This window comes from Giraffa tippelskirchi, chromosome 13, assembly GCF_054371585.1.
Source record: "Giraffa tippelskirchi isolate mGirTip1 chromosome 13, T2T-mGirTip1v1.2.pri, whole genome shotgun sequence".
NCBI classification, from domain to species: Eukaryota; Metazoa; Chordata; class Mammalia; order Artiodactyla; family Giraffidae; genus Giraffa; species Giraffa tippelskirchi.
Window position 1 is genome coordinate 31532977 of NC_137287.1, and position 27479 is coordinate 31560455.

Sequence of the window (27479 nt, forward strand, 5' to 3'; positions counted from 1 at the left end):
CTGGCAAAAGCAATCACGCAGGGGTGGGGTACCAAGGCCAAGGTAGTCAGAGGCACAGAGAAGAGCCTCTTGGGCAGGGTGTGAGGGCTGGGTTGGTGGAGAGACCCTACTGAGTCCAGGTCTGACGTCCACGTGACTGAAGGCCCCATGGGAAGCTGAGGAAATTCGTGTTTGGGGTAAACACGGGCCTCTTTCAAACCCAGGCAGGAAACACAACGTCCCCTGGGCTGGACCGAGGGTGGAGGCAGAAAGCACAACGGGGCATCGGGAGAGTTTCACGCCCTCCTCTGGGGGTGAACCCATGGCTGAGGACCCGTGGCCGTCTGGGGTCCGTTTTGTGGCTGATTTGGGGGCCGCTGGGCTCCCCCCCACAGGAGCTGCACAGTGACCTGGGCCTCTGTGAGCGAGCTGAGGCTCCTTGTCTGGCTCGAGAGCAACGGTGGGCTTCGGGAGCGGAGATGCCTGCATGTCACTGGCAGTCTCCAGCGGGGAGCAGGACCAATCCCCAGGTCTCAGGGGCGCCCCCTGGAGGCACCAGGGACAGATGTGCGTGGGGCAGGGTTCTGGACCTCTGCAGCTACCAGCTGCAGCATCCTGGCCAAGCCGTGAGATGACACCCCTCTGAGCCCCCGTGGTTTTCAGCTGCTCAGTGTGAGGCAGAGGGTGGCAGAATTCAATGGGCGGGTATCTGTAAAGTGCTTGTGAGCCACACGCCTGACACGTGGATTTTGGGAGCAGTGCCTACTGGGGCGCCCTGTGGTGGGGGTACACCCAGAGGGCTGGGCGGTGGGGGCCCAGGCCACACTGATGGCTGATAGTGTGAAGGTCATCTCTGCTTTTCATGGATGAAAGTGAAAGTATTAGTCGCTCAGTCGTGTCTGATTCTTTGTGACCCCATGGACTGCAGCCCAGCCCGCCAGGCTCCTCTGTCCATGGGATTCTCCAGGCAAGAACACTGGAGTGGGTAGCCATGCCCTTCTCTTCTCCAGGGGATCTCCCATTTCCTTCTCCAGGGAATCTTCCTGATCCAGGGATTGAACCTGGGTCTCCTGCATTGGCAGGCGTATTCTTTACTGTTGAGCCACACAATTCCAGGTTTCAATTCCATGGGTCAGAGAAAAAGAACACTGGGCTCATCTCCTAGTGGACAGCATCTCCCAAGTGCTTTCATGACCAGACCCTGACACGCACAGTGTGGCTTCAAGAGCACAGAAGCCCTGGAGTTTGCTAATTCTGGTTGCAGAGGGCCTGGCAGCTGCTCTCCACCCTGGGAACTTCCTGGGCTCAGAAGGCTCTGGAAATACAGGGCCAGGGATGCTTCTGATCCAGCACTGTGCCCTCAAAACCCACTTTGGGACAAATGGCCCCCGCAGCTGGGCTGCCGCTGTTTGCTGTCCAGGCTGGATGGGCTGTGGGGTGAAGTCCTGGCCCGAGCTCCTGCCCAGCTGATCCTGCAGGGGAAAGTCTGATGACTTCCAAATCGGAAGCCTGAACACTGGGCGACCACCTGGACAGACATCTAACCAGGACACGGGAAGAAGGGTACCCGTCCCAATAGAACCCTCCCCTCTTCTTTCATGTAGCAAGGCTGGGTAGGACACCAGGCAGAGGTTGGCATCATCTGGGTAGACCTGTCCCTCCAGGGAACATGGAAACCCCATGGGCTGTTTTCTGGATGGACCTGGTGGCTGAAGCCTGGCCTGGAGGTTTGGGATCAAGAGGAAGTGACCAGAGATCCTCCTGGGGCCTGCTGCCCCAACCCTGGGGCACCCTTTCCTTCCAGGGATCAACAGCCAGCTCCTCAGTTGAGAGGGAAGCACCAGCTGCCCCACAGGCCGGCCCTGCATCGGGAGGTGAGTTATTTCACTGTCTGCAGAGATCTGGACGGGCAGGCTGGGCTCCAGGCTTTTACTGTCAGGCAGCATAAAAAATGGGGCCTCTAACACCTGCCTCTGCAGGCCTGCCGGGGACACACCGATCGGGAGCAGACAGCTGGGGCCTGATCATCACTTACCTGACAGCGGGCTAACGGCCCCCGCATTCCGGAGACAAGGAGACATGTCATTGGCACCGAGCAGGGGGTGGTGGGGGGTAGGGACGGAGGCCAAGAACAAAGAAACGAGCGCAAAGTGCAAGGTGGGCAAGGTGCAGAGCCCCAGGGGCCACACTCAGGTGGACCTCTGCACACCCAGGCCCGACTTTGATAGCGTGCTTCTCTTCTGGCTTCAGTTGGAGGCAAAGAAGTGTATGGCTCTTTAATTTGTTTAGCTGTCGGCTGTGCCTCCTTAAACATGAAAGGAAGGCGTACACAGCGGCGCCAGGAAGAGACCTTTCACCCGAAATGCAATTGGAAGTTTGTGTGTGTGTGGGTGCACTTGACAGAGACACAGAACCGTGCACACGCTGGAACACGCGGGCAAACACGTGTCATGTCAACACATAACCCTGCTCTTGAGCCCTCAAAGCCAGCATGAGCCCAGGCCTCAGGGGGAGGCTGAGGGCTGTCCTTGGCTTCTGAGAAACCTCTGTCTGGATTCCCCAGCTACGAGCCTGGGAACGGCAGCAGCAACTGCCTGGACACGTAGCCAACCGTCAGTTGGGCTCAGAAATAGCTCAGAAAGGGCGGTCGTCTCTCCCTGGGGTTGGGGCAGGGAGGGGAGCAGGTGCCGAGTGGAAGGGGGCTCTAAGTGAGGTGGCCAGAGGGTGACCTTGCTGCTGGGGCCCTTGTGAATGTCCGTCAGAGATGGAGGTAATGGATGCTCGTGGAAGGAGGGGCGGGGGTGCCCTGAGCCATAGGCGTGGAGACCAGGAGCAGTTAACCCTTTGCCGAGAACAGTGGAGGCTGAAAACCCTGGACAGAGGGGTGGGCACCCAAGGGGATCTCTGCCTCTGGTGTTGAGTGGACAGTGGCCAAGGGCTCTCAATTTCCCAGCACCATGGTAGCTCCTGTCCTGGCACACTGCTTTTGTCAAGACCCGTCAATCCATCAGTCAACAAGGGTGTGCACAGGTGTCCCTGAAATAACAATGGGTGGGGGCTCTGGAGGGGACCCTGCAGGAACAGGGAATGACACTGAGGGTTCCCAGATGGGGGTGCAGACCAGAGTTATGGAGGTCCCCCAAATCAGAGACGTCTGGGCCCTCTAGACCCATGGGTCACCGGCTGGGGTGTGAAGCAGACCTGCCGGGGTGTGAAGCAGCAGGCGGGCGCAAGGCCCTGCTCCTTTGGCTGCACTCAGGGGCAGCGGTGCTCAAGAAACAAGCCTGGCATCTTCATTTCTGGGATCTTACGCACTGCAGCCAGGGGCTCATGGGTGAGGGGCTCAGAGAGCTGGGCGGACCATGCACGTGTCTCACCCCAGGCTTCTTGCACACAGGCTCTCTCTGCACCACACCTGTGTGTGTGTCAGTTACAGGAGGGCAAGCTGTGACTCCCGCCCATCCTGACAGACTCTCAAAAAGGCCAACAAGAGGCACCCCCTGGTCACAGACGATTGGATGGCCCCAAACATTTAAAGAGGAAATTGGTATGTTATGCAGGGAAAAAAAAAAATTAGCAGAGACACGATTCTTTTGCCAGAGTTCAAAGCATCACGTCTGGGAGACCCCTCTTCGCGACATCTAAGACTCTGGAAGTGACAGTGGGATGAATTTAGGCTGAGTTGCCCGCTGCCCACCCCTCCAGCTCTGCAGCCCGTGGACCAGCCCGTGAAGAGAGCCATTCCTCCCCTGCTGGAGGCCGAGCCAGCCACCCACTGCCAACGGCACGCTGGAGTGGACGCGGAACCCCGAGTGGCAGGGTCCCCAGACACGGCTGTGAGGGGCACCCAGGGGCCTCAGGTGGAGGGGTCGCAGCATTTCCTCAAGTCCCCCGCATCGCACCGTGCCCTGCGGCCAATACCTGCAGGGCTCTGGGCAGCCGAGGGGGTGGACGACGAGCTGGCGCCTCCGGAGTCGCAGTGGCTGGTGCTCCCACTGCCGCTGGGGCTCCCGCTGGCCGACGGCGAGGGCGAGGACAGCGAGGATGAGCTGTGCTGGTTTATGCACTGGGCCACGGCGAAGCCTGCAAGGCAAGGCGGGAAGCTGTGATCCAGCGGGACCGCCGGTCAGCCTGGATGGAGGGGTGCCGCCTCCCCGGGGACTGTGTGTGAGGCCTCGGCGGGGGGTGGGCAGCCTCCGCCTCGAAGAGGAGGGCTAACTGACCCAAAGCCAGCTCCTTCACAGTCTGGGTCTGCTCCCTAGAATTAGCTGAACTCGCTGGGCACAGGACAGGCCTGGACACACTTCCATGCCATTTTGTGGGAAAGGATGCAGACAGCCATAGAGCCCAGGGTGCGCGTGTGTGTGTGGGGGGGGGGTGGGGGATTCTGAGCCATAAATCAGTGCCTGATGCTGGCTTAGCATCGCGCCAGCTGCACCCTTGAAGGGGACAACGCAGCCTTGGGGCTCAGAGGCGTCCTGGTGACACTCACAGACGGACGCGGGACACCCTTGCCACCAAACCGCGGGGCCTCCGCTCACGTGGCCGAGTCCTGCCAGAGGCAGCGTGCCCGACCCAAGCTCTGAAGCTGCCCTGGTTGGGAGGGGAGACCCTGAAGATGCCCCCTGCCAGGGACTCAGCTCTGCCCTGGCAGGTCTGTCGTAAAGTTTAGTGTGGGAGGGACGCAAGTTCTGGTGAAAAGCGGGCAATTACAGTTTGGTTTGGCCCTCTGAGCAACTCTGGGGTTGAGGATGGGGCTGCAGCCTGCCCAGCCTGAGGGAGCAGAGGGGCCCCGCTTCAGAGACTCACAGACCCTGGCAAGCCCTGCCTGGTTCAGTGCCAGGATGCACGCCCAGTGTCGTGTTCCAGCTGTGAGCGTGAGCGGTGACGGTCATCAACCTCTCCTGACCCGGCTGCTGCGGGCGTGCAAGGGGAGAACGCCCACCCAGCCTGCTCGGCCCTGGGTGCTGGGCACGTGGTGGGAGCGGACTATTTTGCATGAGCCGCCCCGGAGCGCACGGAGGGGGACTCCTGCTCCTGTACAGCCTGACTTTCTAAAGGGACATGGCTCCTGATCTTATCCAAGAACTGCTCGGGAAGGTCCCACGGAAGAGACTCCTCGTGGACGCTCCTGGGAGCCCAGGCAGGCTGTGCTGTTTCCTGCTTCAGCCCTCTGGGAGCTCTGTGCCCCTGTTTCTGCACCAAGTTGGGGTGGGGACATGGGCAGGGCCTTCTCGTCGCTGACAGCAGGGACCCTGACCCTCCTGGCCAGTCACATCAAGCCTTTCCAGCCCGAGCGCACTCCTCCTGGCCCCAAGCCTCACGCTTGCCCACCACACTTCTCCCAGCAGGTTCTCCAGGCCTGAGCTGGCTTTGCTCAGAACTCAGGCACGTGTCCAGCAGGGGTCCAAGAACGAGGGCCCTCTGATTGTTTGGTAAGGCAAGTTTGACTGGAACACGGCTGGGCCCTTTGCGTACATTCTGCCTGCGGCTGCTCGCAAACTATGCTGGCAACGGCGAGTTGCTGCAAGAGGGGCTGCCAGCGGGACCCCAAAGCCTGAAATGCTTCGCTCCCCTGCCCTGGGTGGGAACAGCGGGCATGGCCTGGGAGAGGGTGGGGGCACCAGGGAAGCCTGGGCTCCATCCTGGTCCACTCGCTTGCCAGCGGCGGGGCCCTGGCCAGTCTCCCCACTTCTCTGAGCCTCCTTACCTCCACCCTTTGGTAGGTAGGTCTGAGTGGAGCGGGGGGTGGGGTGGGGGGGGTGGAGGGTGGGGTGGGAGGGTGGCGTGGGGGGCGGTGAGGGAGTTTGCAAGGGGACTCGATGCTCTGTTCCCACCTCAGGACTTGGGGGAACCCACACCCAGCTGCCGCCATGATGCAGCTCTTTTGTACTAATGTTTGCATAAAATTATTTTTGTCTGAGGATCAAAAGCTGGGTCTATTTATACCCCCAGCGATGTGATGGCATGCGGATGTGAGGCCTGGAGGGAGTTTGGCGGGTGAGCTCCCTGCCCCCGCCCTCCGCGGAGCACAGCAGGACTTCTCAGGAAGAGGCATGGAGTGACGGACTGTGTGCAGTGCTGGTGGCTGGGGAGGTGGGGGCGGGGGCCTCAGCTGAACTACAGTGAACATCAAGGCAAATCCAGACAGGAGTCAGGAAGATTCCAGGGGGTGGGGAGGGGTGTGGGCAGCCACAGCTCCACAGAACCAGCTTAATAGTAGCTGACTTCTTAATCACTTCAAGCGGTAAACCCCCAAGTATACAAGCTGTTTACTTGCCTCGAAAATGAATCACTCCCTAACAAATCAAAATGTCAGGATGGCTTTCCCCGAGTGGCTTATTTATCAGAACGGTGAATAGAGGGGGCCCGAGAGTATGGGAACTGAATTGAGGGTAAGCCGACCCTGTTACACTCTGGACGATGCCCCAGCCTGGATGGTTTGGCGGTCACCAAGGTGGTCACCTAGCCCTTCTCTTAAGACACGCGTCTTCTCTCTCAAGCTCTTTAAAGCCCTGATTTATTATGGTAAGACATGTGGGATGGAGTGCGTAGGGGAGCTGAAGAGATGCTGAGACTGCAGTCAGGACAGCAAAGTTCCTTCATGTAGGGAATGGATTAGGGGTCAAGCCATAGATGGACAAAAAATACAGTGCACCTCCTGTAGGCGCTAAGAGTTAGAGAAAAAAGAAAACCCCACCAACTGCCGATAGCACCCATTTGCGGGTCTAGCTGAGTGGAGGCAACTGAAGGCATCTTTCCCTCGTCTGCTGCTATAAAAATTCAGCTCCTTTCCTTCCATGGCACGGGGACCCAGAAAGCCTCAGTGATGTTTTCTGTTTGTTTGTTTACTTTTTAGCTCAGTGCCCAGACTCCCTGTGCAATTTCCTGGGGCTCCTCCCCAAATCGAGCTGGCAACACTTTGAGAGCTGGTTCGGCCAAGGGCTCAGCAGAAACTCAGGAAAAGTGCCTGTGTTCAGGGCTCTGGGCCTCCCGCTCTTGCTTCATCCTGTTCTCGATGAACTAGCTTTGCCGGGAGTGCCAATGGGCTCTCTGGGCGTGAGTTAAACACACATGGGTTGCCAAGTACTTGCAAACTCACAGATGCACCAGAGATCATGGGACCAGGGCATGGGCAAACAGGCCTCTGTGAGAGCTCCTCCAGCAGATAAAATTCTTGGCTCTTCCCGAGATGGTCTCAAGAATAGCCTGTGAGATGTGAACGGAAAGGCCATATGGATTTTCATACCATCCGGCTGATCCCACCTTTAGAAATTGATGCTGTGAAGGCACTGTGGGTGGGTGCACAGATATTCAAAGCATTGGTGCATGTGACAGGGAACTGGTGACATCTGAAGCATGCACCAATTAGACAAAAACCAAATAAATCCTCCTACGCCCGGATGATGAAATCTTGGGCAGCTGTCAAACACGCTGGTATAAAAGAAGATGAAGTGTGGAGGGAAACACTCAAGACATAGTAAATAAAAGAAGGTTTAAAAAAGCATGTCCCATCTGCTCCCACTGTTGTATAAAAAATTAAAAACAAAAAATATCTGCCTTTCGATGTAGGGGACATGGGTTTGACCCCTGGTCTGGGAAGGGAAAAAGCTAAGATCACGGCATCTAGTCCCATCACTTTATGGCAAAGAGAAGGGGAAAAAGTGGAAACAGTGACAGATTTTACTTTCTTGGGCTCCAAAATCACTGCAGATGGTGACTGTAGCCATGAAATTAAAAGATGCTTGCTCCCTGGAAGAAAAGCTATGATAAACCTAGGCAGCATATTAAACAGCAGAGACATCACTTTACGGACAAAGGTCCAGATAGTCAAAGCTATGGTTTTTCCAGTAGTCATGTGCGGATGTGAAAGTTGGACCATAAAGAAGGCTGAGCGCCGAAGAACTGAAGCTTTGGAATTGTAGTGCTGGAGAAGGCTCTTGAGAGTCCCTTTGATTGAAAGAAGATCAAACCAGTCATTCCTAAAGGAAATTAACCCTGAATATTCATTGGAAGGACTGATGCTGATGCTGAAGCTCCAATATTTTGGCCACCTGATTCGAAGAGCCAACTCATTGGAAAAGACCCTGATGCTGGGAAAGACTGAGGGCAGAAGAAGAGGGCGCCAGAGGATGAGACGGTTGGATCTCACCTGATCTCATCCATGGTTGGATGGATGGCATCACCAACTCAATGGACGTGAGTTTGAGCAAACGCCGGGAGACAGGGAAGCCTGGTGTGCTGCAGTCCAGGGGGTTGCAAGGAGTTGGACACGAGTGAGGGACTGAACAACAACAACTGGGAAGATTCCACATGCCATGGAGCAACTAAGCCCATGGGCTGCAACTAGAGAAAGCCCTCGAAAAGCACTGAAGATGTAGTGCAGCCAAAAATTAAAAAAAAAAAAGACTTTCCTCATTAAAAAAAAAAAAGTTGCTGCCAATTCATCTCAAACTTGTCACAAAATAAATAAATAAATAAATAAAATCCAGGCTCTATCTCTCTCCTTGTACGGAAAGAAAAGTGTTAGTTGCTCAGTCATGTCCGACTCTTTGCAACCCCATGGACTGTAGCCTGCCAGGCTTCTCCATCCATGGGATTTTCCGGGCAAGCACACTGGAGTGGGTTGTCATCTCCTTCTCCAGGGAATCTTCCGACCCAGGGATTGAACCTGGGTCTCCCACATTGCAGGCACACTCTTTACCAACTGAGTCACCAGGGAAGCCCTCTCCTTGTAACGGGAGCAGAGCAAACAGACTGGAGTGGAAGTCGTGGGAGCACCAGGTGGTTTAACTAGGGTGAGTTTTACTTTAATGTTTTTGTGCTTGTCTGAATTTTCCAAGACTTCTACCACATACAGCATTTTAAACCAGAAAAAGAGGGGAAGGATGAAGGAAAGCACCCGGGCAGGCGGAAGCTGCCGGGTCCCTAACACAGACCTTCAATCTCTTCTGGCCTCCGGAGCACTCTCCCCCGAATCACTAAGAACCTGCCCATAGCTGCGGTCAGATGCGATGCTCCATAGCAGGTGGGACAATGATGAAATGCATTCCCCGCTTTCCAGGAGCCCCAGGCTTTACAGGGTCAGGCCGGGGTCTTCCTGCTGCCCTCTGGCCCTGTTCTGACAGTTATTCTGGGAAGATGAACTCATGAGTAACACTTTGGCGTTTGTCAAGCACACACAAAAAATACCATGAAAAGGTCAGTCTGCTATTTTAGGTCTGCTGATAGAGGGAGGGCTGGTCTGTAGGTCAGGACCCCTCATGATCTTGGATGGGCTCCCCCATTCTCCATGGGTCTGCACGTTTCTATGAGAAACACAGTACAGTGAGTGAGGCTCTCTGTGCTTAAATGGTCAGTTTTCTTTTTCCCTATAAATCTGAATTTGATTTGAATCCCACAGCCTTTTGGGGACATGGGGAAAGCGGAAGACACTGAAAAGTGCACCCTGAATGTACATTGTGCATCACTATTGCTGACAAACCTAGACAGCATATTAAAAAGCAGAGACATCACTTTGCCGACAAAAGTCCAGATAGTCAAATCTATGTCCAGTAGTCGTGCACGGATGCAACAGCTGGATCATAAAGAAGGCTGAGCATCAAAGAGTTGATGCTTTCGAATTGATGAGGATGAGATGGTTGGATGGCATCACTGACTCAATGGATGTGAATTTGAGCAAACTCTGGGAGATGGTAAAGGACAGGGAAGGCTGGTGTGCTGCAGTCCATGGGGTTGCAAAGAATCGGACACGACTGAGTCACAACAACAATGCTGTTGCCTTTGGGTGGAACACCCAATAAGCTTTCCCCATGAGAGCAGGTTGCCACAGAAGGCAGTGTCCAGCACTAGCCAACTGCAGCCCAGAAGCTTACAGGTATGTTTGGCTTTGCCCACATCTTGTTTGTGCTTTGCTTGATTTAGGCACTACCACTCATACATTGGGAGATTCTACATACAAGTCTGGGTATCTGGCTTCTTAAAATACGACTACCTGGCATCACTGGGCCCTGTTCCCACGTGGCAACAACTGGAAGAAGCGAGCAGTTCCCTTCGCCTCCCCAACTTGCCTGGTGCTCATAGGCATTTCAGTTATTAATCACTGCTCTTTATCTTTGGATTCTTGGTCAAATCCATGGGACGTGGAGAAGGAAGTGCCAACCCCCAGTGACTTTTGTCAGCTCTTTCCTCCAGCTCTACCCCTCACCTTTCCAATCAGTGGGGGCCGGGGAGGGCCTGTGGAGATGGGGCCCCTGCCTCTTGCAGCCCAGGGAGGTCTCAGACTGAGTGACATGAACCTGTTGCTCAGACCTCCCTGGTGGTCCAATGGTCAAGAATCCGCCTGCCAACGCAGGCAACATGGATTCAGTGTGGTCTGGGAAGATCCCGCACGCCACAGGGCAACTGAGCCCATGTGCTACAACCGCTGAAGCCTGTGCGCCCTAGGGTCCGTGCTCCGCAACAAGAAGCCACTGCAATGAGAAGCCAGAGCACCGAAACTAGACAGTAGCCTCGCTCTCTGCAACTAGAGAAAGCCCAGTTACAGCAATGAAGACCCAGTGCAGCCAAAAAAAAAAAAAAAAAAAAAAAACCACACAACTTGCTCTTGGCCTCAGCTAGGCTGTTGCCTCGGTCTGGAATTCCCTTTTGCCTCATTTCTGTCTTCACAAATCCCTTCCCTTTCTTTTAAGGCTCAGACAGCTCTGGGCCAGCTTGGGCAAGAGTTTCTGCAGTCAGTGGGGCTAACTGTTCTTTCCCCTGTGCTCCCAAAGCCTAACCTGTCCAGCCTTGGGACCCCATCAGCCCACATAAGGCATATGCCCAAGTAGGGCAAAAGAAACTTGACTGCAAAGTTGCTTTGCTATTATGTGCAACAACTATCATTATTTTAACAGCTAGCACCTGGAATCCCTGGGGGTTCAGAGCACTTTGCACAGTATTTCTGATACTGTGAGCTGTCCCCCAGTACCGATTTTCCCCTTCATCTGAAATTATAGAATCTGGCAACTAGGCACAGCCCTGTGACTAAGTGGTGGCCAATGAGATAGAAGTGAAAGTGACGTGTTTGGTTTCTAGGAAGGGTTCTTCAAAGGAAAGAGGTACGCTTTCCTCCATTCTGCTTCCTGAAACATGGATGCAATGGTTGGAACTCCAGTAGCTATCACGGCCCACAAGGATGAATGACATATTAGGGACAGCAGAGCACTGGGCAGGAAGGATCTTGGGTCCCTGATGCCTTTGTGGAGCCCCTGACTCCCTTCATCCAGGATTCCTCTCCCTTAGAGGTAAATAAACTGTTTGGGGTTTTTCTCTACTGTGCAGCTGGACCTAATCTTTACTGCCAGTTGCAAAAAAGCTTTGGTAATGCAGGGGTGTGAGCTGAGCTCCATAGGGACAAGGGACTGGCTGGCCCCCAAAGCTTCTGGGGTAAGGAAAGCTGCCTTGCACTTCCTGGGGGAAATCTGGGGTGGTAGAGTAAGGAAAAAGAGGAGAAGGAGCAATTGAGACCCCACAATCTTTAGGCAATGCTCCTTCAGCTCTTTTCTTCTGTGGTGCAAGTGGCCTTTTTTGGGGAGTGCATAGGAAAGGAACTGAGTTCCCATCTGGGTTCACACCAGGCCACACAGAGATGACGCACGAGGGCCAAGACCTGGAAACAGCCGGGACCACGAGAGAGTCAAGAGTGGGGAGGATTGCACGTGTGCGGTTAAGAGGACTGGGGGGTCTGAGCCAAAGTTTCCCAAATCCCCGAGGAGCAGGGAGGCCCCAGCTGACCTCTGTGGTCTGCCCAGAACTTGTGCTGTTCTGCGTACTATGATTCTATATAAGAGATATTGGTTATGTGACTGACGTGCCACTCTATCAGGTTGAAGACTGGAAAATCTGATAACTACCTGAGCATGTGGGAGATTCAACGGGGACCTTTCATAGAGCTAAAGGGGAAGGAACCCCACTGGCTTAGACTTCATCTCAGAGACTGTGACCACTGAATGGCACCAACCTCACCCCAGAGCCTCACCTGTTACAGGCACTCATACAGATCACCTGCTTCCAGGAAGGATGCAAGGCGGCTGACATCTTAAAAACCAAACCCAAATAAATGCCATGGCTACTAAATACTAAAACTACTAAATACTGAAAGCCATGAAAATACAAACTAAACGGTGAGACTCCAACAATAAAGGTGAATGGAAAGTGACAAGTTACATCAGAACGATTTCCAGCGAGGGGAGACTGACATCACCACTTGGCTCTCACTTCCTGGGGGGTCAAGACCTCAAGGAAGACTGTCCTAGGTGACCGAGCTCTCATGATATCCCAGCTCATATTCGAGATTCCTGTCCCATTACACCCTCCTGGGCAAGGACCCTGAAGGCAGTTTCATGGAAGAATCAGCTGCCTGGCTGGAGACGGAGCCTTGTTCTGAAAAGATAATGCCACATCACAGCATTTTGCTTTTTTTTTTTTTATCTTGACAGTGAAATTATAGTCTATACGCAAGATGAAAACAGAACTGCCCTGGCTGCAGGGTGCCTGATTAAGAGTAGGCTTCCCTTCTTTCTCTTCTAGAACCTCTGTAGAGCCTACCTATGAAAATCTCAGACAGGTCAGGTGGGTGGCTCAATGCCTCGAGTCTACAGGCTGCAAACTCAAGCACCAAGGGCTGGATGGGTAAAAGTGGTGAAAGAGGAGAGGTGAGGAGTGAAAGGCAGACAGTCTCCTCCACTTGCCATCTGTTTTCCCTTGTTTGATTGAGACGTGGGCACTGAGAAATCGCTCTCTTCTATCAGAAAAATGAATGGGGCATTCAGCCTGTGTAGGGGATACAACAGGGAGTGGGGGAGACTGCAGAAAACTGGAAACTACAGCTCTGCAGCCCCTCTGACTACTGCTGCCTGAGAAAGTGGCCACAGCTTTCTGTTCCTCAGGAGAAGCTGGGTATCTGGATTTTAGTGTAAAACTTCCTGATTTTTCAAATTGCTGACAATTCACTTCACATTTCTTTTTTTTAAAAAAAGAAGCAGGCAAGCCCCAGGCAAACCAAACCAAGTGTGTCTCCTGTGTGCGTGGTCTCTGTCAGCTGAGACCAGGGGCATCAAGGCTGAGCTCCTGACATGTGGGCCTTCTGAGTCTGAATGACATGACCCTGAGTCAATGAAGGCTCATATGGATGTGCTTCAAAGAAACCCAGTTTCCAAGAGACCTCTTTCAGGACAAAGATCCAAGACTTGGTGGGGGGGGGGGAAGAGCCGTCCACCCTGACAAAAACCAAGCCTTGCTTCTCGACAGTCTTGGCTGAAATGAGGACCGCGGGGGTGGGAGGTTCCCCCCGCCAACGTCTGTCTTTCATTAGTAAATTCACCCCAGGGCCCTGGCTCAGGTTGTGAGGATGCAGTGTCCGTATTTTTCTCACCGCTCCTCGATGCTGGGAAACAGTAAAAATAATCAATTGGCCCCATGACCTCGCGCACAAAGCTGAAGACGGCAAGTGCAGCCGTGGCCCGATTTCCCCCACCCTTGCTGGCTCCTTCCTCGCTGGGCCCCTTCACCTCCCCCCAGCGCAGCCTGCCTAGGCCCTGAGGCCAGAGAGGAGGCGCAGGGCTAAGACGGGGTGTGGGACTCCACTTTCGGGTGGCTCTGGATGGACTGTATGTGGTCTGCAGGGTCTACCAGCGATATCAGAGGATCCCATTGGAGCTCATACCTTCCCCCTCCCCCTCCGCTTCCCCCCCTAGATGAGAGCAATGTCCAGCAGTGGGGGCAGGGAGCTAGTCAGCTGGGGGCTGCACCCTGGTGGCTCAGTTGGTAAAGAATCCACCTGCAATGCAGGAGACCCAGGTTTCATCCCCGGGTGGGGAAGATCCCCTGGAGGAGGAAATGGCAACCCACAGCAGTATTCTCGCCTGGGAAATCCCATGGACAGAGGAGCCTGGTGGGCTACAGTCTATGGGGTCGCAAGGAGTCAAGCACGACTTAGCAATTAAACCCCCAACTAGCAACGCCAAAGTGCCTGTAACTGTTCAAAGAACATGGGGGGGCTTCAGAGTCAAGTTCAACAGCAGTGCACCCACTGGGCCATGAGTGGCCAGGCGTTCATTTAGGCCTCCTCTAAGGAATTTGCACAAAAATAAAAGGATCCACCAACAGGACCCTCCTCTGTCTCTCCATAGTGAGTCACATGATTTACTGTTTCAGGGTTGTGGGCACAAAACTCTGGGCTCTAGGGCCAAAAACATGGCCACCCCGCAACGGTGACCCTGAGCGATTTCTGATCTTTGTGTGCACTTCCCACCTGGCCCAGGGGGCTGCTCTGGGAAGAGGGCGTTTCTATGGCCTCCCTCGGCTGTGCCTGAACAACTTCACCACAGGCGACGGCCTCCATCACTGACCGGCAGGACCTCAAAATACTTAAAGACTTTTATTTCCGGTTGCTTTTTTTTAGGGGATAACATGTCCAACATATAAAAATAGCTGGAAACTTGCAGAATCTTTTAACCTACAGCTGTTTATCCTCAGATAAATCCTCCTGGATTTTAAAGACTATACTTGAAAACCTGCAGGAAAGAAAAAGTGGTCTTTCAGTATCTTGTTTTCTTTGTGCTCTCTCGGTCCCAGCTCTGCCCCTCAAACTGCTTTTGTTCTCAGGTGAAGCCTGCCTGTGGGGGCTGCCACCCACGGAAGAGACCTGGGGTCTAAGCAGCCCTCTGGCTGCCCAGGGGTGTTGGGGCCATGTGAACGTCAGCCCCTCGTGTGCTGGTGTCCCTATACTGCCTTGGACATGAGCTCCTCTCCAGGTCACAGTGGTGTGGGGTTGGGGGGGCGCTGCCGGCAGGTGGGGACCACGCTGGACTAGATCTCCAAGAATCTCTTGGAGGAGCGTCCCCTGAAAGTGGCCAGGACTTGGGCTCTGTTCCCAAGGGCCAGGGCCCTGCCTTGCCCAGCCCCTGCCCTCTTCCAATGACATTACCGTCTATACAATAGTGAGAAGAGAGCTCCATAACAGTCTCTCAGCAGAGGCATTAGAAAGCCCACCAGTGGCCATCCCGGCTGCCTCTTAAGTGAGGCAGGAAACATGGCTGAAAGAGCAGCGAGAGGGAGGCCCGTTAGACAGTGATCGGGGGTGCTTCCAGATGCAGGGAGCGGGTCATGAACCCCAGACTCCCGGCCCCAGTAGGAGGCCAGAACCACTGGCCAGGGCTGAGCTGGGTCAGCTCAGCCCTCCTGAGGTTCTCCGTGGCCCAAGGACCATTGATTCTTTCCAGCAAATCTCCACCCCATTGGCCCTGCTCTGTGCGCTCAGGCCAGAAGTGGGTGACGCATGCTGACACATGCTCCCGGCCTCATACGTTCTACAAGGGGGCCCTGTGCAAGGGCACCAGGGGACCAGTTTTGATCTTCTGCACGTGCAGTCCACACGTACTTAACACACTCCCACAGCACCCACACACCTGTGGTCCTGGTTCCCTGTGCGTGTGTGCAGGACCGTGGGGCGGCTCCCTCCTGCAGTGGAGCCACGTCAGGGTCTCTGGCCATGCGCCTTAATAGATTGGGGTTAGGCCAGACGGACAGGCGATGACGTCGGCTGACACATCACTGGCAGTAAGACCTGGAGATGCTATCTGGAACTACGTGGGGCAGATAGGATCAGGTAGTGTGTGAGAAGCCACACACAGCCCAGAGCAAGCTTCAAAAACCATGACCAAGGTTGCTGAGTGGACATGACTGTCACCTTCTGACCTGGCAATGCTGTGTGACACAAGCTGCCAGGTGGATGGGGGACAGAGCTCTGTCAGCTATGCGGGAGGACATTTGAGAACAGATACTTGACTGCAGCTGTAGTTCCCACTCTGGACACAGGATATGGGTGTGAAGGGAGTTTGGGGGTCCGGGCACCCCGCGTGGCCATGTGGCCTCGAGGGAACCACTTAGCCCACAAGCCGATGGCTCTCACGTGTAAAGCAGGTGACAACAGCTCACCTCAGAGGGCCCAAGAGGAGGGAACAAGTCGCGACAGTCTAAGGGTTCAGTTAGCACAAGCTGCTTTGACCACTTAGCTGGCATTTATGGTACAACTAGAATTTGGGCCCAGTGAGACAAGAACTGGGGATTTTCGTTTTTAGGAGGGTCTTTACACCTGGGGGATGTGTCAGAAGCAACGGCTCAGCTCAATAGAGAAAACAACACAACATAGACCAGAATCCTTCCTTATGTTCGCTGTCAGAACTAAAGATTACAGAAGCAGGGCTTTTAGAAAGTAACGTCAGTATCTAAGTATAAGGGATGCATATTAAAACAATATATGAGAAAATGAGCTTCTTGTTACTTTCACCTAGATTCTTGAAATCTCATCTGTTATGTTTGGGCTCTAGACACACCTGATTGGGGATTTCCCTGGTGGTCCAGAGATTGAGTCCACATTCCAATGCAGGATTGACACAGGCTGGATCCCTGGTCAGGGAACTAAGATCCCAAGTGCCACGGACCAACTAAGCCCAAGCACCACAACTGCCGAGCCTGTGTGCTCCGGAGCCCGCCTGCCACAATTAGAGACCGTGTGCTGCAGCGAGAGATTCCCCCATGATGCAACTAAGACCTGACGGAGCCAAATAAATGTGGAAGGAAAGAAAGAAGGAAGGAAAAAAAACGCTATTAAAAAAAAGACACAAGTGAGTGTGTTATGTTAGTATTCCTTTGCTGGGGAGTCGAGTGCATTGTGGAACCGTTTGAAATTGCCTCTATTCAACGAGCATGACCAATAAAATCAGAAATTTCATATGGTTCAACTTAATATGAATCTGTCCCTCTTAAAGACCTTCACTGGGGTGATTCCTGGAGGAAGGGTGGGGGGAACAGATGTGTGTTCAAACACACGGCTTTCCCTTTTCTCAGCTCCCATTACATCTGTGTGTGCGTGCGTGTGCGTGTGTGTGTGGCCCTCGCTGGCTCAGATTCATCTTTTTGTTTCCAAAAGGCAGCAGCTTCAACAAAATGTTCAGGAATGATGCTGGCACCTAAGGAGAGGTGTGTGTCTTCTCGATGGAAAATGCCTGAAAAGGAGGCTTACAAGGGGCTTGGAGGGGCTTCTCAGGTGAGCTCCGGTTTCTCCTCTCTGCTTCCTTGCAAATGCTAAGCTAATGCGTTCGATGTTACAATCATCCTGGCTGTTCTGCATTTGTAGTTTTGACTTATTTTTTTTTTAGTATTATTAATATTTCATCATAAAAGTATTGATTTCCTTTAACTAAGAGACTTTAAAGTTTGCTGCATCCTTAAGCATGATTTTATTATGTCTTGGGGCCAAATGTTTTTTGCCTCCCCCCAAAGGAATGCTTTTCCTTTTATATAATGTGTGTCAAGAAGAAAAAAGGAATTGATTCACAGAATTCTGCCTCATAGGCAACTTTTAAGGAGCGCATCTAGCAGGGGGATACTTGGATAGATGTTTCCTCAATGTGATGGTAATGTCTCATGGTTAAGCTAGAAGTAGGAAAGAAGCAGAAAATTTATATTAAAATACGAGCCAGCTCCAAGAGAAGGTAACACAGGAAAATGAAGACAACTCTAGATATGACCCAAAAGTGTAAAAACTCCCTCTGAATGCCGAATGAGTCGGAAAAACCTGTGTCCACACTGTCATCACTCTTCCTGCCCTTCAGAAAGTCAGCAGAAAACAAGCAGAAATACTGCCGCTCTGGGGTTGCCTAGAGAAGGCTCCGTTTTCCTCTGTCTCTACAGCACCGGCTGCAGAGTTAGGGAAAAAGACGCTGGGTTTTACAGACCCGTCCAGGAAGCGGGCGGAGGGCAGTGGCTGGCAAACCAAACCAGGCGCTCTGCAATGTTTAAATATTGAGCATCCTTTCTCCTTCCTTCACATTTATTATTAACTTGGACCCGCATCACCGTGTGCATTGACTTCACTTCTTCCAAAGAATCCGAGACACAATGGACAATGAGTGGGGGTGGGGCTGAGATTTGGGTTTCTTTCTCTCAGACCCTTGCTGGAAATCCTTTACGGTCAGCCCTACGTTTTTAGAGCCATGAATTCCTGGAAACGTCTCAGCCTTTCAATGACCCCTGGCGCCCGAACGCGGATGATTAGTGCCCCAAATATTGACAGACCAGCCTCTCTTCCCCTTCCAAACAAGGGAGCAGTGTCAGAGCGAGGCTGCATAAAGATGCCCGTTGCCACCGGGCGGGCGAGGTTGGGGAAGCATCATTCAGACAGGCGCTCTTTTGTTGGGTTGGAACCACGGTTCCCTCAGCTTCACCCAGGTAGAAAGGAGATGTCTGCCATGTTATGTGAGCGTCAGAAGCACCAGGTTTAAAAATAAACAAACCCTGTCTGCAGCCACCAGAGGTCCTCTGCTCGGTGCCGGGACAACCGGCTCGGGGGCTGGCCGTGGTCCTGCTGACACACAGGCTCATCAGATGTCCCCAGCCTGGCCGGCAGTCGGGCCAGCTCGAAGCCTGGGCCCGGCGCCACTCCTTGTGGGGACCAACACTTTGGATTGGAAATAGAAACCTCCAATCTTCCCAGAAGGCAACGCGGTGGCCCCTTTTCTGGGGAAGGAGTGGGGGTGGGGGGTGGACCATCCATCACGCCCTGGGGGAAACCAGCCGCCCTCCTGTCCAAAGAAGATCCCCTGGACCTACCAGGAGGAATAAACCGGCTACAAGCGGTCCTTTCTCCTGGGCTTTTATCTATTCAAGGGAAATTGTCCCAAATGACCGTACTGCAGCTTCCACTTTCTTTTAAAAGACAGGGCTACATTTGAGATCGATGTTTTCCCCTGAAATGCCGGCTAAATTTATCCTTCCCTACATCCTGCGCTCTGGTTTCTGCACTCAGTTGGCCCTTGCAATGCTGAGGGAAGCGTCTTGTCTTCGGACGCCCCTTCCTCGCTGGCGGTCTTCAAGCACTCAGCCCCGTCCTGCTGGTCATCACTTCACACAAACCCTCCTGGGGTTCCCTCCAACGTTCCTCTGCTGCCTCACTCCCTGAAGTCCCCATGAAATGAGCTCCAACTCCCGAGGTCTTCACCTGGCTCCAGCTCTCAAAATTTACCCCCAGAAGCCTTCAGGTTGGCTGGTTTTGAATGGCTCCTGGCCACCCGCTCCCTGGCCAGTCTGCCTCCCAAAGCGGTGTCACGTGATTGCCGTTGCGGGGAGTGAGATGATGTAGACCGCCCAGGGGCTTACAGACTGAACTGACCAGAGGACTTACTTTTCTCTCCTGGTCTTGCTTGGCAAGCTGCCCTGTGAGTGAAATCTCACTGATTGATTTCATGCCTGATATCTTTGAAACCGTTACTTGTAGACGTGGTTGCAAGAGAACATGCCCTGAACATGCACTTGGAGCTATGGTTTCTATTTACTGTTAACCTGTGGGCTTTCTCTCTCTCTCCCTTTGGCAGGAATAAGAAATAAAATAAAAATGAGTCTTGCTAGAAAGGATGTGCGTGCTGACGCTGGTAGCACATGCCCACCTGCCATGGAGAGGACTTGCCTTGGGGGACTGAGCAGGCTGGCATCTCTGGAGAGCCCTAGGGGATGAACATATGGGGTCCAGGTGGGGCCTGAGGGGTATCCCCCACTTTGCTTTCTGGAAAGCAACCTAGCAAGGGGCTCTCAAGAGCCTTAAAGGATCTCCCTGATGGTCCAGTGGTTAAGATTCTGTGCTTCCAATACAAGGGACACAGCTTGATTCCTGGTCAGGGAACCAAGATCCCAAAAGCCGATTGACAAGGCCAGAAAAAAACAAAAAAAAGCCTTAGGTACAGGCATTCCAGTTAGTACTAAAGAATGGTTTCTAAAGGAATCACTGGAAACCTGGACAAAGGTTTCTGTGTAAGGATGTTCATCTCAGGGTGGTTCACAACACAGTAGAAACAACCTGTGTGTGTGAATGCTCAGTTTTTAAGTCATGTCTGACATCTTGTGATCCCGTGGACTATAGTCTGCCAGGTTCCTCTGTTCATGGAATTCTTCAGGCCAGAATACTGGAGTGGGTAGCTGTTCCCTTCACCAGGATGTTTCCAACCCAGGGATTGAACCCAGTTCTCCCACATAGCAGGCAGATTCTTTACCATCAGAGTCACCAGGAAAGCCCAAAAACACCGGAGTGGGTAGCCTTTCCCTTCTCCAGGGGATCTATCCGACTCAAGAATCAAACCAGAGTCTCCTGCATTGCTGGCGGATTCTCTACCAGCTGAGCCACCAGGGAAGCGCCTCACCCTCAGAACTGTGAGACAATATATTTCTGATGCAGAGTACATCATGAGAAACACTGGGCTGGAAGAAACACAAGCTGGAATCAAGATTGCCGGGAGAAATATCAATAACCTCAGATATGCGGATGACACCACCCTTATGGCAGAAAGTGAAGAAGAACTAAAGAGCCTCTTGATGAAGGTGAAAGAGGAGAGTGAAAAAGTTGGCTTAAAGCTCAACGTTCAGAAAACTAAGATCATGGCATCTGGTCCCATCACTTCATGGGAAATAGATGGGGAAACAGTGGAAATAGTGTCAGACTTTATTTTTGGGGGCTCCAGAATCACTGTTGATGGTGACTGCAGCCATGAAATTAAAAGACGCTTACTCCTTGGAAGGAAGGTTATGACCAACCTAGATAGCATATTTAAAAGCAGAGACATTACTTTGCCAACAAAAGTCCGTCTAGTCAAGGCTATGGTTTTTCCAGTGGTCGTGTATGGATGTGAGAGTTGGACGGTGAAGAAAGCTGAGTGCCAAAGGATTGATGCTTTTGAGCTGTGGTGTTGGAGAAGACTCTTGAGAGTCCCTTGGACTGCAAGGAGATCCAACCAGTCCATCCTAAAAGAGATCAATCCTGGGTGTTCACTGGAAGGTCTGATGTTGAAGTTGAAACTCCAATACTTTGGCCACCTCATGCGAAGGGTTGACTCATTGGAAAAGACCCTAATGCTGGGTAGGATTGGGGGCGGGAGGAGAAGGGGATGACAGAGGATGAGATGGTTGGATGGCATCACTGACTCGATGGACATGGGTTTGGGTAGACTCCGGGAGTTGGTGATGGACAGAGAGGCCTGGCGTGCTGCAGTTCATGGGGTCTCAAAGAGTCGGACACGACTGAGTGACTAAACTGAACTGATATTTCTGATGTTTGAGGCCACCCAGTTTGTGGTACTTTGTCACAGCAGCTGTAAGAAATGAATACTCAGACCCAGACTATTATGTAGCCCTTGAAAATGAGGTACTAGGAAGGGGTGTTTGGCAGCCTGGGGAAATGCTTCTGGCATGATAGCAAAGTCATTAAAAATAACCCTTAGAAAAAGACTCACAGACTTAGAGAATGAGCTTATGGTTGCTGGGGTGGAAGGGACAGTTAGGAAGTTTGGGATGGACATGTACACACTGCAGTATTTATAACGGATAACCAACAAGGACTTACTGTAGAGCACAGAGGACTCTGCTCAACTTTATGTGGTAGCTGGAGGGGAGTGGGGTTGAGGGGAGAATGGATCCACGTTTCTGTATGGCCGATTCCCTTCACTGTTCACCTGAAACTATCACAACATTGCTAATCGACCGTGCATACATACGTGCTAAGTCGCTTCGGTTGTGTCTGACTCTGTGCGACTCTATGGACCACAGCCCTCCAGGCTCCTCTGTCCATGGGATTCTCCAGGCCAGAATACTGGAGTGGGTTGCTGTGCCCTCCTCCAGGGGATCTGTCTGACCCAGGGATCAAACCTGCATCCCCTGTGTCTCCTGCATTGCAAGCAGATTCTTTACCACTAGCATCACCTGGAAAGCCCAACTGGCCATAACAAGAAACAATGAAGTGAAAGTCGCTCTGTTGTGTCCGACTCTTTTCGACCCCATGGACTACACAATCCATGGACTTCTCTAGGCTAGAATACTGCAGTGGGTAGCCTTTCCCTTCTCCAGGGGATCTTTCCAACCCAGGGATCGAACTCAGGTCTCCTGCATTGCAGGCAGATTCTTTACCAGCTGAGCCACCAGGGAAGCCCAAGAATACTGGAGTAGGTAGCCTATCCCTTCTCCAGGGGATCTTCCCAGCCCAGGAATCAAACTGGGGTCTCCTGCATTGCAGGTGGACTCTTTACCAACTGAGCTATGAAGGAAGCCTATACTCCAACACAAAATAAGAAGTACAAAAAACCCCCCTAAAAACAAAACCCAACAAAAACCAACCCTTATACAACAAAGAGTCTCTATACACACAGGGCACTACATTCAATATCTCATAATAACCTGTAATGAAAAAGAATCTGAAGCTGCATGCCTGAATCTAACATAATATTATAAATCAACTATAGTTAAATTACAAAAAAAAGAAAAAAGGATCCTCTGTTGTATAGGGAATAGCAGGCATGTGGGGGTAGGGAGAAGGGAAAAACCAACAAACAAAACAAAGCAAAAAACCCAGACAACACAGCAGTTCTGATCCTCGGCTGCATGCGCATCCAAGGGTGCCCACTGCAGCAGTGTCTGGGATGGCAAACCAGGAAACAATCAAAATGCCCAGAGAAAGGAACACATGGATCCACATTACAGAATATTACACAACCCTGAAAAAGGATGAGTGAACTCTATGCGCATTAACACAGAAGGATTTTTGATTCACTGTGGTGCCTGAAAATCAAGCTGCAGAAGGCTATGCAGAACAATGATTCTGTTTGGGTTAAAAAAAAATAAAAGTTGAGGTTAAAAATAATAAAAAGGGCAGCTCAAATCATAACACAGCTACAGATCCATAACCCCTTCCTTATCGTAAACGCTTGAGGTCGGAGGTGTTCTGGGCTTTATAGACTCTTTAAGGGTTAAAAGACCATGGGGCACACACATATATACTAGGTCACACCCTCACCTGGGTCTCTCAGGTAGCTGAAAACGAAATCTATTAAATTTCTGCAGGGAATAAAACCAAGTCTGGTCACAATAAATGGTGGCTATAAGTCTTATAAATAGCCTATTGATAGTTCAGGGCAGGTTCTGCCATCAAGTGAGTTATGAAAAGTCTCGTGGTGCTCAGCACTGTGTGGACTTCAGAATTGCAGAGAAAGGCCGAGGCCCTCTGCTGCCCACTGGCCATGGGTGGACATATAACTGCATATTCACTGCATGGGGACAGACTGGAAAGAGATGAGCCAAACTGTGGACATCTGGGGAGTGGGGAACGTGGGGGGGTGCTTAGGTCCTGTTTGTAACATTACAATTACTTTTAAAAATTAAGGGTCAACTCATATATTTCTTGTGCTGTTTTGTGCTAAGTCGCTTCAGTCGTGTCTGACTTTGTGCAACCCTATGGATTGTAGCTCGCCAGGCTCCTCTGTCCATGGGATTCTCCAGGCAAGAATGCTGGAGTGGGTTGCTGTGCCCTCCTCCAGGGGAATATACTTCCTAGGTAACTAAAAATTAGAGAAAAAAGAGAAAGAGAACAAAAACAGAGAAAAGTAACAGATGAGAAGTTAACGGAAATACTAGTGCTGCTTTTTTCAGGGGTGGAGGGACTGGGGTGATATCTTCTGTAGCTTAATTCCCTGGAGGTCCAGTGGTTAGGACTCTGTGTTTTCACTGCCGAGGGCACGGGTTCAGTCCCTCGTCAAGGAACTAAGATATCCCAAGCAGCACAGCATGGGCAGAGAGGGGAAAAAAGGAATCTTCTTGTAGCTTAACAGTTCCCATTGACAATTTTCTACATTCATGCATTTAAGCCACAAATGCACAGAAGAGGCCTGTGGCCACAGGGACACACGAACGGCTCCATCCATCCCTGTCGTCACCAGCTCATCCCCAGAGCCCTGATGACCTTGGGGGACTGAGTCCCGCTCTCTCTGACTCACTTCCACCGCCGCCCCCGTCGGCTCCTGCTCTGCCACAGCTCCATCGCCATGAAATATGGCCCCTTCCCGGGGCGCTGTTCGCACGCCTGCTGCTTTGATTCATCATCTTTTACTCTGTCCGTCCTTTATTTTTCTGCCCTCTTTGGCCTTTGATTGCTTTTCGGGAGTTTATCATATTGAACTTTTATCCCTTTCCAGGAAACCCTATTCTTTTTTTTTTTTTTTCCCCTTTCACAATTAATAAATAATCGAGATAGCACTGCTTTGGACAGAAGCACATCCTGCCTCCTAAACAGAACTGCCGGGAGCATCTCCTGGGGGCCCCGTCCGGGCCTGTGGAGGGCACATCGCCTGTCACTAGGAGGAGAGTGCTGTGGTCCATCGCTGTGCTTGGGGAGAGGGTGCCAATGGGGTTATAGGTATCTGAGCTGCTCTCTATCTTATGAGACTGCTGCAATTTCACAGCTCTCTTCAGAGAAGGGATGGGAGGATGGGGGTGGGGGGGCAGGTTTGAGGGCCAGGGTACAGACAGGGAAATAGAGGCACCGCATCTGAGTCTGAGTGAGGGCTCTGGAAACAGACAGGTTCAAGTCTCAGTCCTGGGATGCTGCCTGTCTGTGTAGCCCAGAGCCTGGGATTCCCTGGGTGGGATATGGAGGAAAAGAATCTGTTCCTCATGCATTGCTGTGAGAATTAAATAAGAATATAGGGCTTCACTTTATAAGAAAGTGTATTTAAAAAGTCAATTTATACTTTCTTTTTTTCTTCTTTTCCTGCATATTTGCTTTAGATATATAGTTCCAATGATATTATTTCTTACGGGGCAGTTCATCAAAGGTAGTTTGTTGCAATACTTAACTTATACTTTTTTATAAATATTGCTTAGTAAAATATTACCTCTGATGTTTAGTGCTTTATTTCTTTCTTTAAAACATTAGAATAGATGTAAATAAGTTACAGGGAGTTTATGTATATTTAACTGTTTTGCTTTTCTCTTTAATCCTTTGATTATACTGTGTTAAATAAAATATAGCAATACTGCCTAATGGTATATATTTTAACATTTTCTTATAAGAAATACATTTTTAATCTAAGCACAAAATAGTACTTTGTGGATGATTTCAAGATATAAGAGATTTTGGAAACTCCACCATAAATAAAATTGTTTAAGTGAGGAAATATTTTGGTTTATGATTTTGTTAAAAGAACCCCCTCATGGAATTGGCAGTCATTGATATGGTATCTTTAAGGTGGGGCTGAAAGTACTGAAACAGTCAGTTCTGTAGATAAATCTGAATAGCATCTCATGGACTCGGTTTAGGTCCTGTTGGTGTCACAGATGAAAATACCACATTTCTACTTCAAGCATATCTCAAAGGTACCTGCTAACTAAAATTTTTCTTTTATCTTAATGTTGTACCATATAACATAAAGCTGTGTGTATGTGGAGCAAAGGTAGAAGTTATTCAGGACAATAATAGATTTTTAAACAAAAAGAATGTATGTACAACATTACATCATGATAATATCTACAGTACATTAGAAATCATGAGTTAAGGTCATATATATCTATTTGCCTGAAAATATCTTGATACATTAGTATATTAATATTGTCAGTAAAATATTTAAAGGTACTGAGCTGTTTTTTCCCATTATTAAGGTGCTGGCATAAGAAAATTTACACAAAGTGTAGTAAAGTGAAGCAGATTCCAATTACCTTCTTCCTTTTCACAGCCTTTCTTATTTTATTAATTATATTTTATGATTCTGTGTTGTGTGTGCATGATGGCCATGGACATTTTTGTTCATCATTTAAATCTCCTTTAGAATGAATTGAGATGAAAACACAACAATTAAGTGGAAAATTAGGTAGTCAATCATTGGAATAATTCTCCCAAGGTTATTACCTTTGAGAGAGAGAAAAAGGAAATATCATTAAAGCATCTGAGTTGGCTTGGGTTGCCATGCCCTCCTCCAAGGGATCTTCCTGACCCAGGGATGGAACCTGTGTCTCTTATGTCTCCTGCATTGGCAGGTGGGTTCTTTACCACTAGCGCCACCTGGGAAGCCCAATACCTAGCATAGGGGCTGATATAAAGTAATTGCTCAATTAACGGGAGCTGGCCTTATTAAGTTATAGCACCAGGAATGACTCCAAGCATTTATCTTCAGACCTCCCCGCCTCGCCACTTTTGACAACACAAAAAGAGGAACACTCTAGCCCTAATCATCTCCAAGAAATAACGTGGGGCATTTGGGATCAAATTTTTAAAAGACCCTGCAGTGAGCTGGACAGAGCGGCTGACATGTCATCACCCGGCACCAGGAAGTGACCTTCAGGTAGCATTCACCTGTTTTCTGTCTTGGGGTCACAACACAGACACAACTTCAGAGGTTTCCAACAAAGGCAGGCAGCAGTGATTCTAATACCTACTTTCTTTCCCAGAAGTCATGATTCTGAGGTCAGACCACAATCAACAGAGATTTCTGGAAAGGTATGAAACACAAATTTATCTCATGATTTACAGGAAAGAAAAGGGAACGGGCGGCTGTTTTACCAGCAAAAACAGAGTCGTTTCTTCAAAGTCAAAAAGAAATGGAAAAAGGCACATTTTAGGGAAGGGGAGGCCGCCACGTGAGTCTGGATTGCATCAAGGTTTCCAAATTATCCCAGAATGTGCTGCAGGTTCCAACTTCTTTTTTTTCACTTTTGGATTGCTTTAAGGAAAATATTGCATAAATAGGACTGTTTTATAATTAAATGGGACACAAATGAGATAATCTGGTCGTTAGGAAAAGATGACAGCTTCGTGACTGTCCTACTAGTTTAGAACTGGTTTTGAAAATACAACACCTCCCTGGTGGTCCAGTGATTAAGAATCTGCCTTGCAATGCAGAAGAAGCAGATTCAATTTCTGGTCAAGGAACGAAGATCCCACATGCCACAGTGCAACTAAGCCTGCAAGTCATAGCTAGAGTCTGTGAGGCGCGAGGAAAGATCCCAGATGACGCAGTGAAGATTTCGTGTGCCACAACTAGGACCCGATGCAGCCAAATTAAAAAAAAAAATCAGGCCTTTTGGATTGGTAGTCCATACTCAAATTACTGATTTCAAAGCAGGGTGGAGATGTTTCTCACGTTTGTGTAACATTTCAGAGATTATACTGTGCTTTTACAATCATTTCGCTAGATCTTTACAAAAACCGTGTGAGAAAAGGTTCGTAGCCAAAGGACTGGTGTCAAGTACTGACTGCCCACCAATGCTGTTTCTGCCTTTCACAACTTCAGTTCCCTTTTCTCTTCAATAGGGAGAGATCCAGCCCTTAGCCCTTGGAGTGGGAGCACTGACTCCAAGACCCTAGATGACCAGAGAACTACCCTTAGGGAGTATCAAATGGTGAGAACTCACAGTAAGGAAACCACTGGAATACAAGACCCGGCATCACCCCCAACCACCAGTAGCACCCTGTGCAGGACGCCTCAACTCAACAGCAAACAAAACAAAAATACAAACCCAGTCATCGGCAGACAGGATTCCCACCTCACTCAGCCTTGCCCGTCAGAGGAAAGACAAACAAACAAAAACTCAGCACAAATCTCACCCTGTAAGAAGCTTACACAAACCACTGGGCCAGTCTTAGAGGGCAGAAA

At 50.7% G+C, this 27479-nt stretch overlaps 1 protein-coding gene across 23 annotated transcripts in view; it reads right to left on the minus strand.

The window, feature by feature from the left end:
- Window positions 1-27479, minus strand: part of CLEC16A (C-type lectin domain containing 16A) — a 234140-nt gene that overhangs the window by 9724 nt on the left and 196937 nt on the right. For 19 of the 23 annotated variants that reach the window (XR_014073993.1, XR_014073992.1, XM_081560421.1 and 16 more), the window contains one exon: window positions 3901-4062. Coding sequence is in view for 21 of the 23 variants with exons in the window: in XM_081560421.1 (XP_081416547.1) it covers window positions 3901-4062 (162 nt within the window). In the remaining 2 variants the exon portion in view is untranslated. Of the gene's footprint in view, window positions 1-3900; window positions 4063-14385; window positions 14535-14947; window positions 15057-27479 lie in introns of those variants that run through there. The other 4 variants (XM_081560419.1, XM_081560418.1, XM_081560423.1 and 1 more) reach the window with 2 other exon arrangements.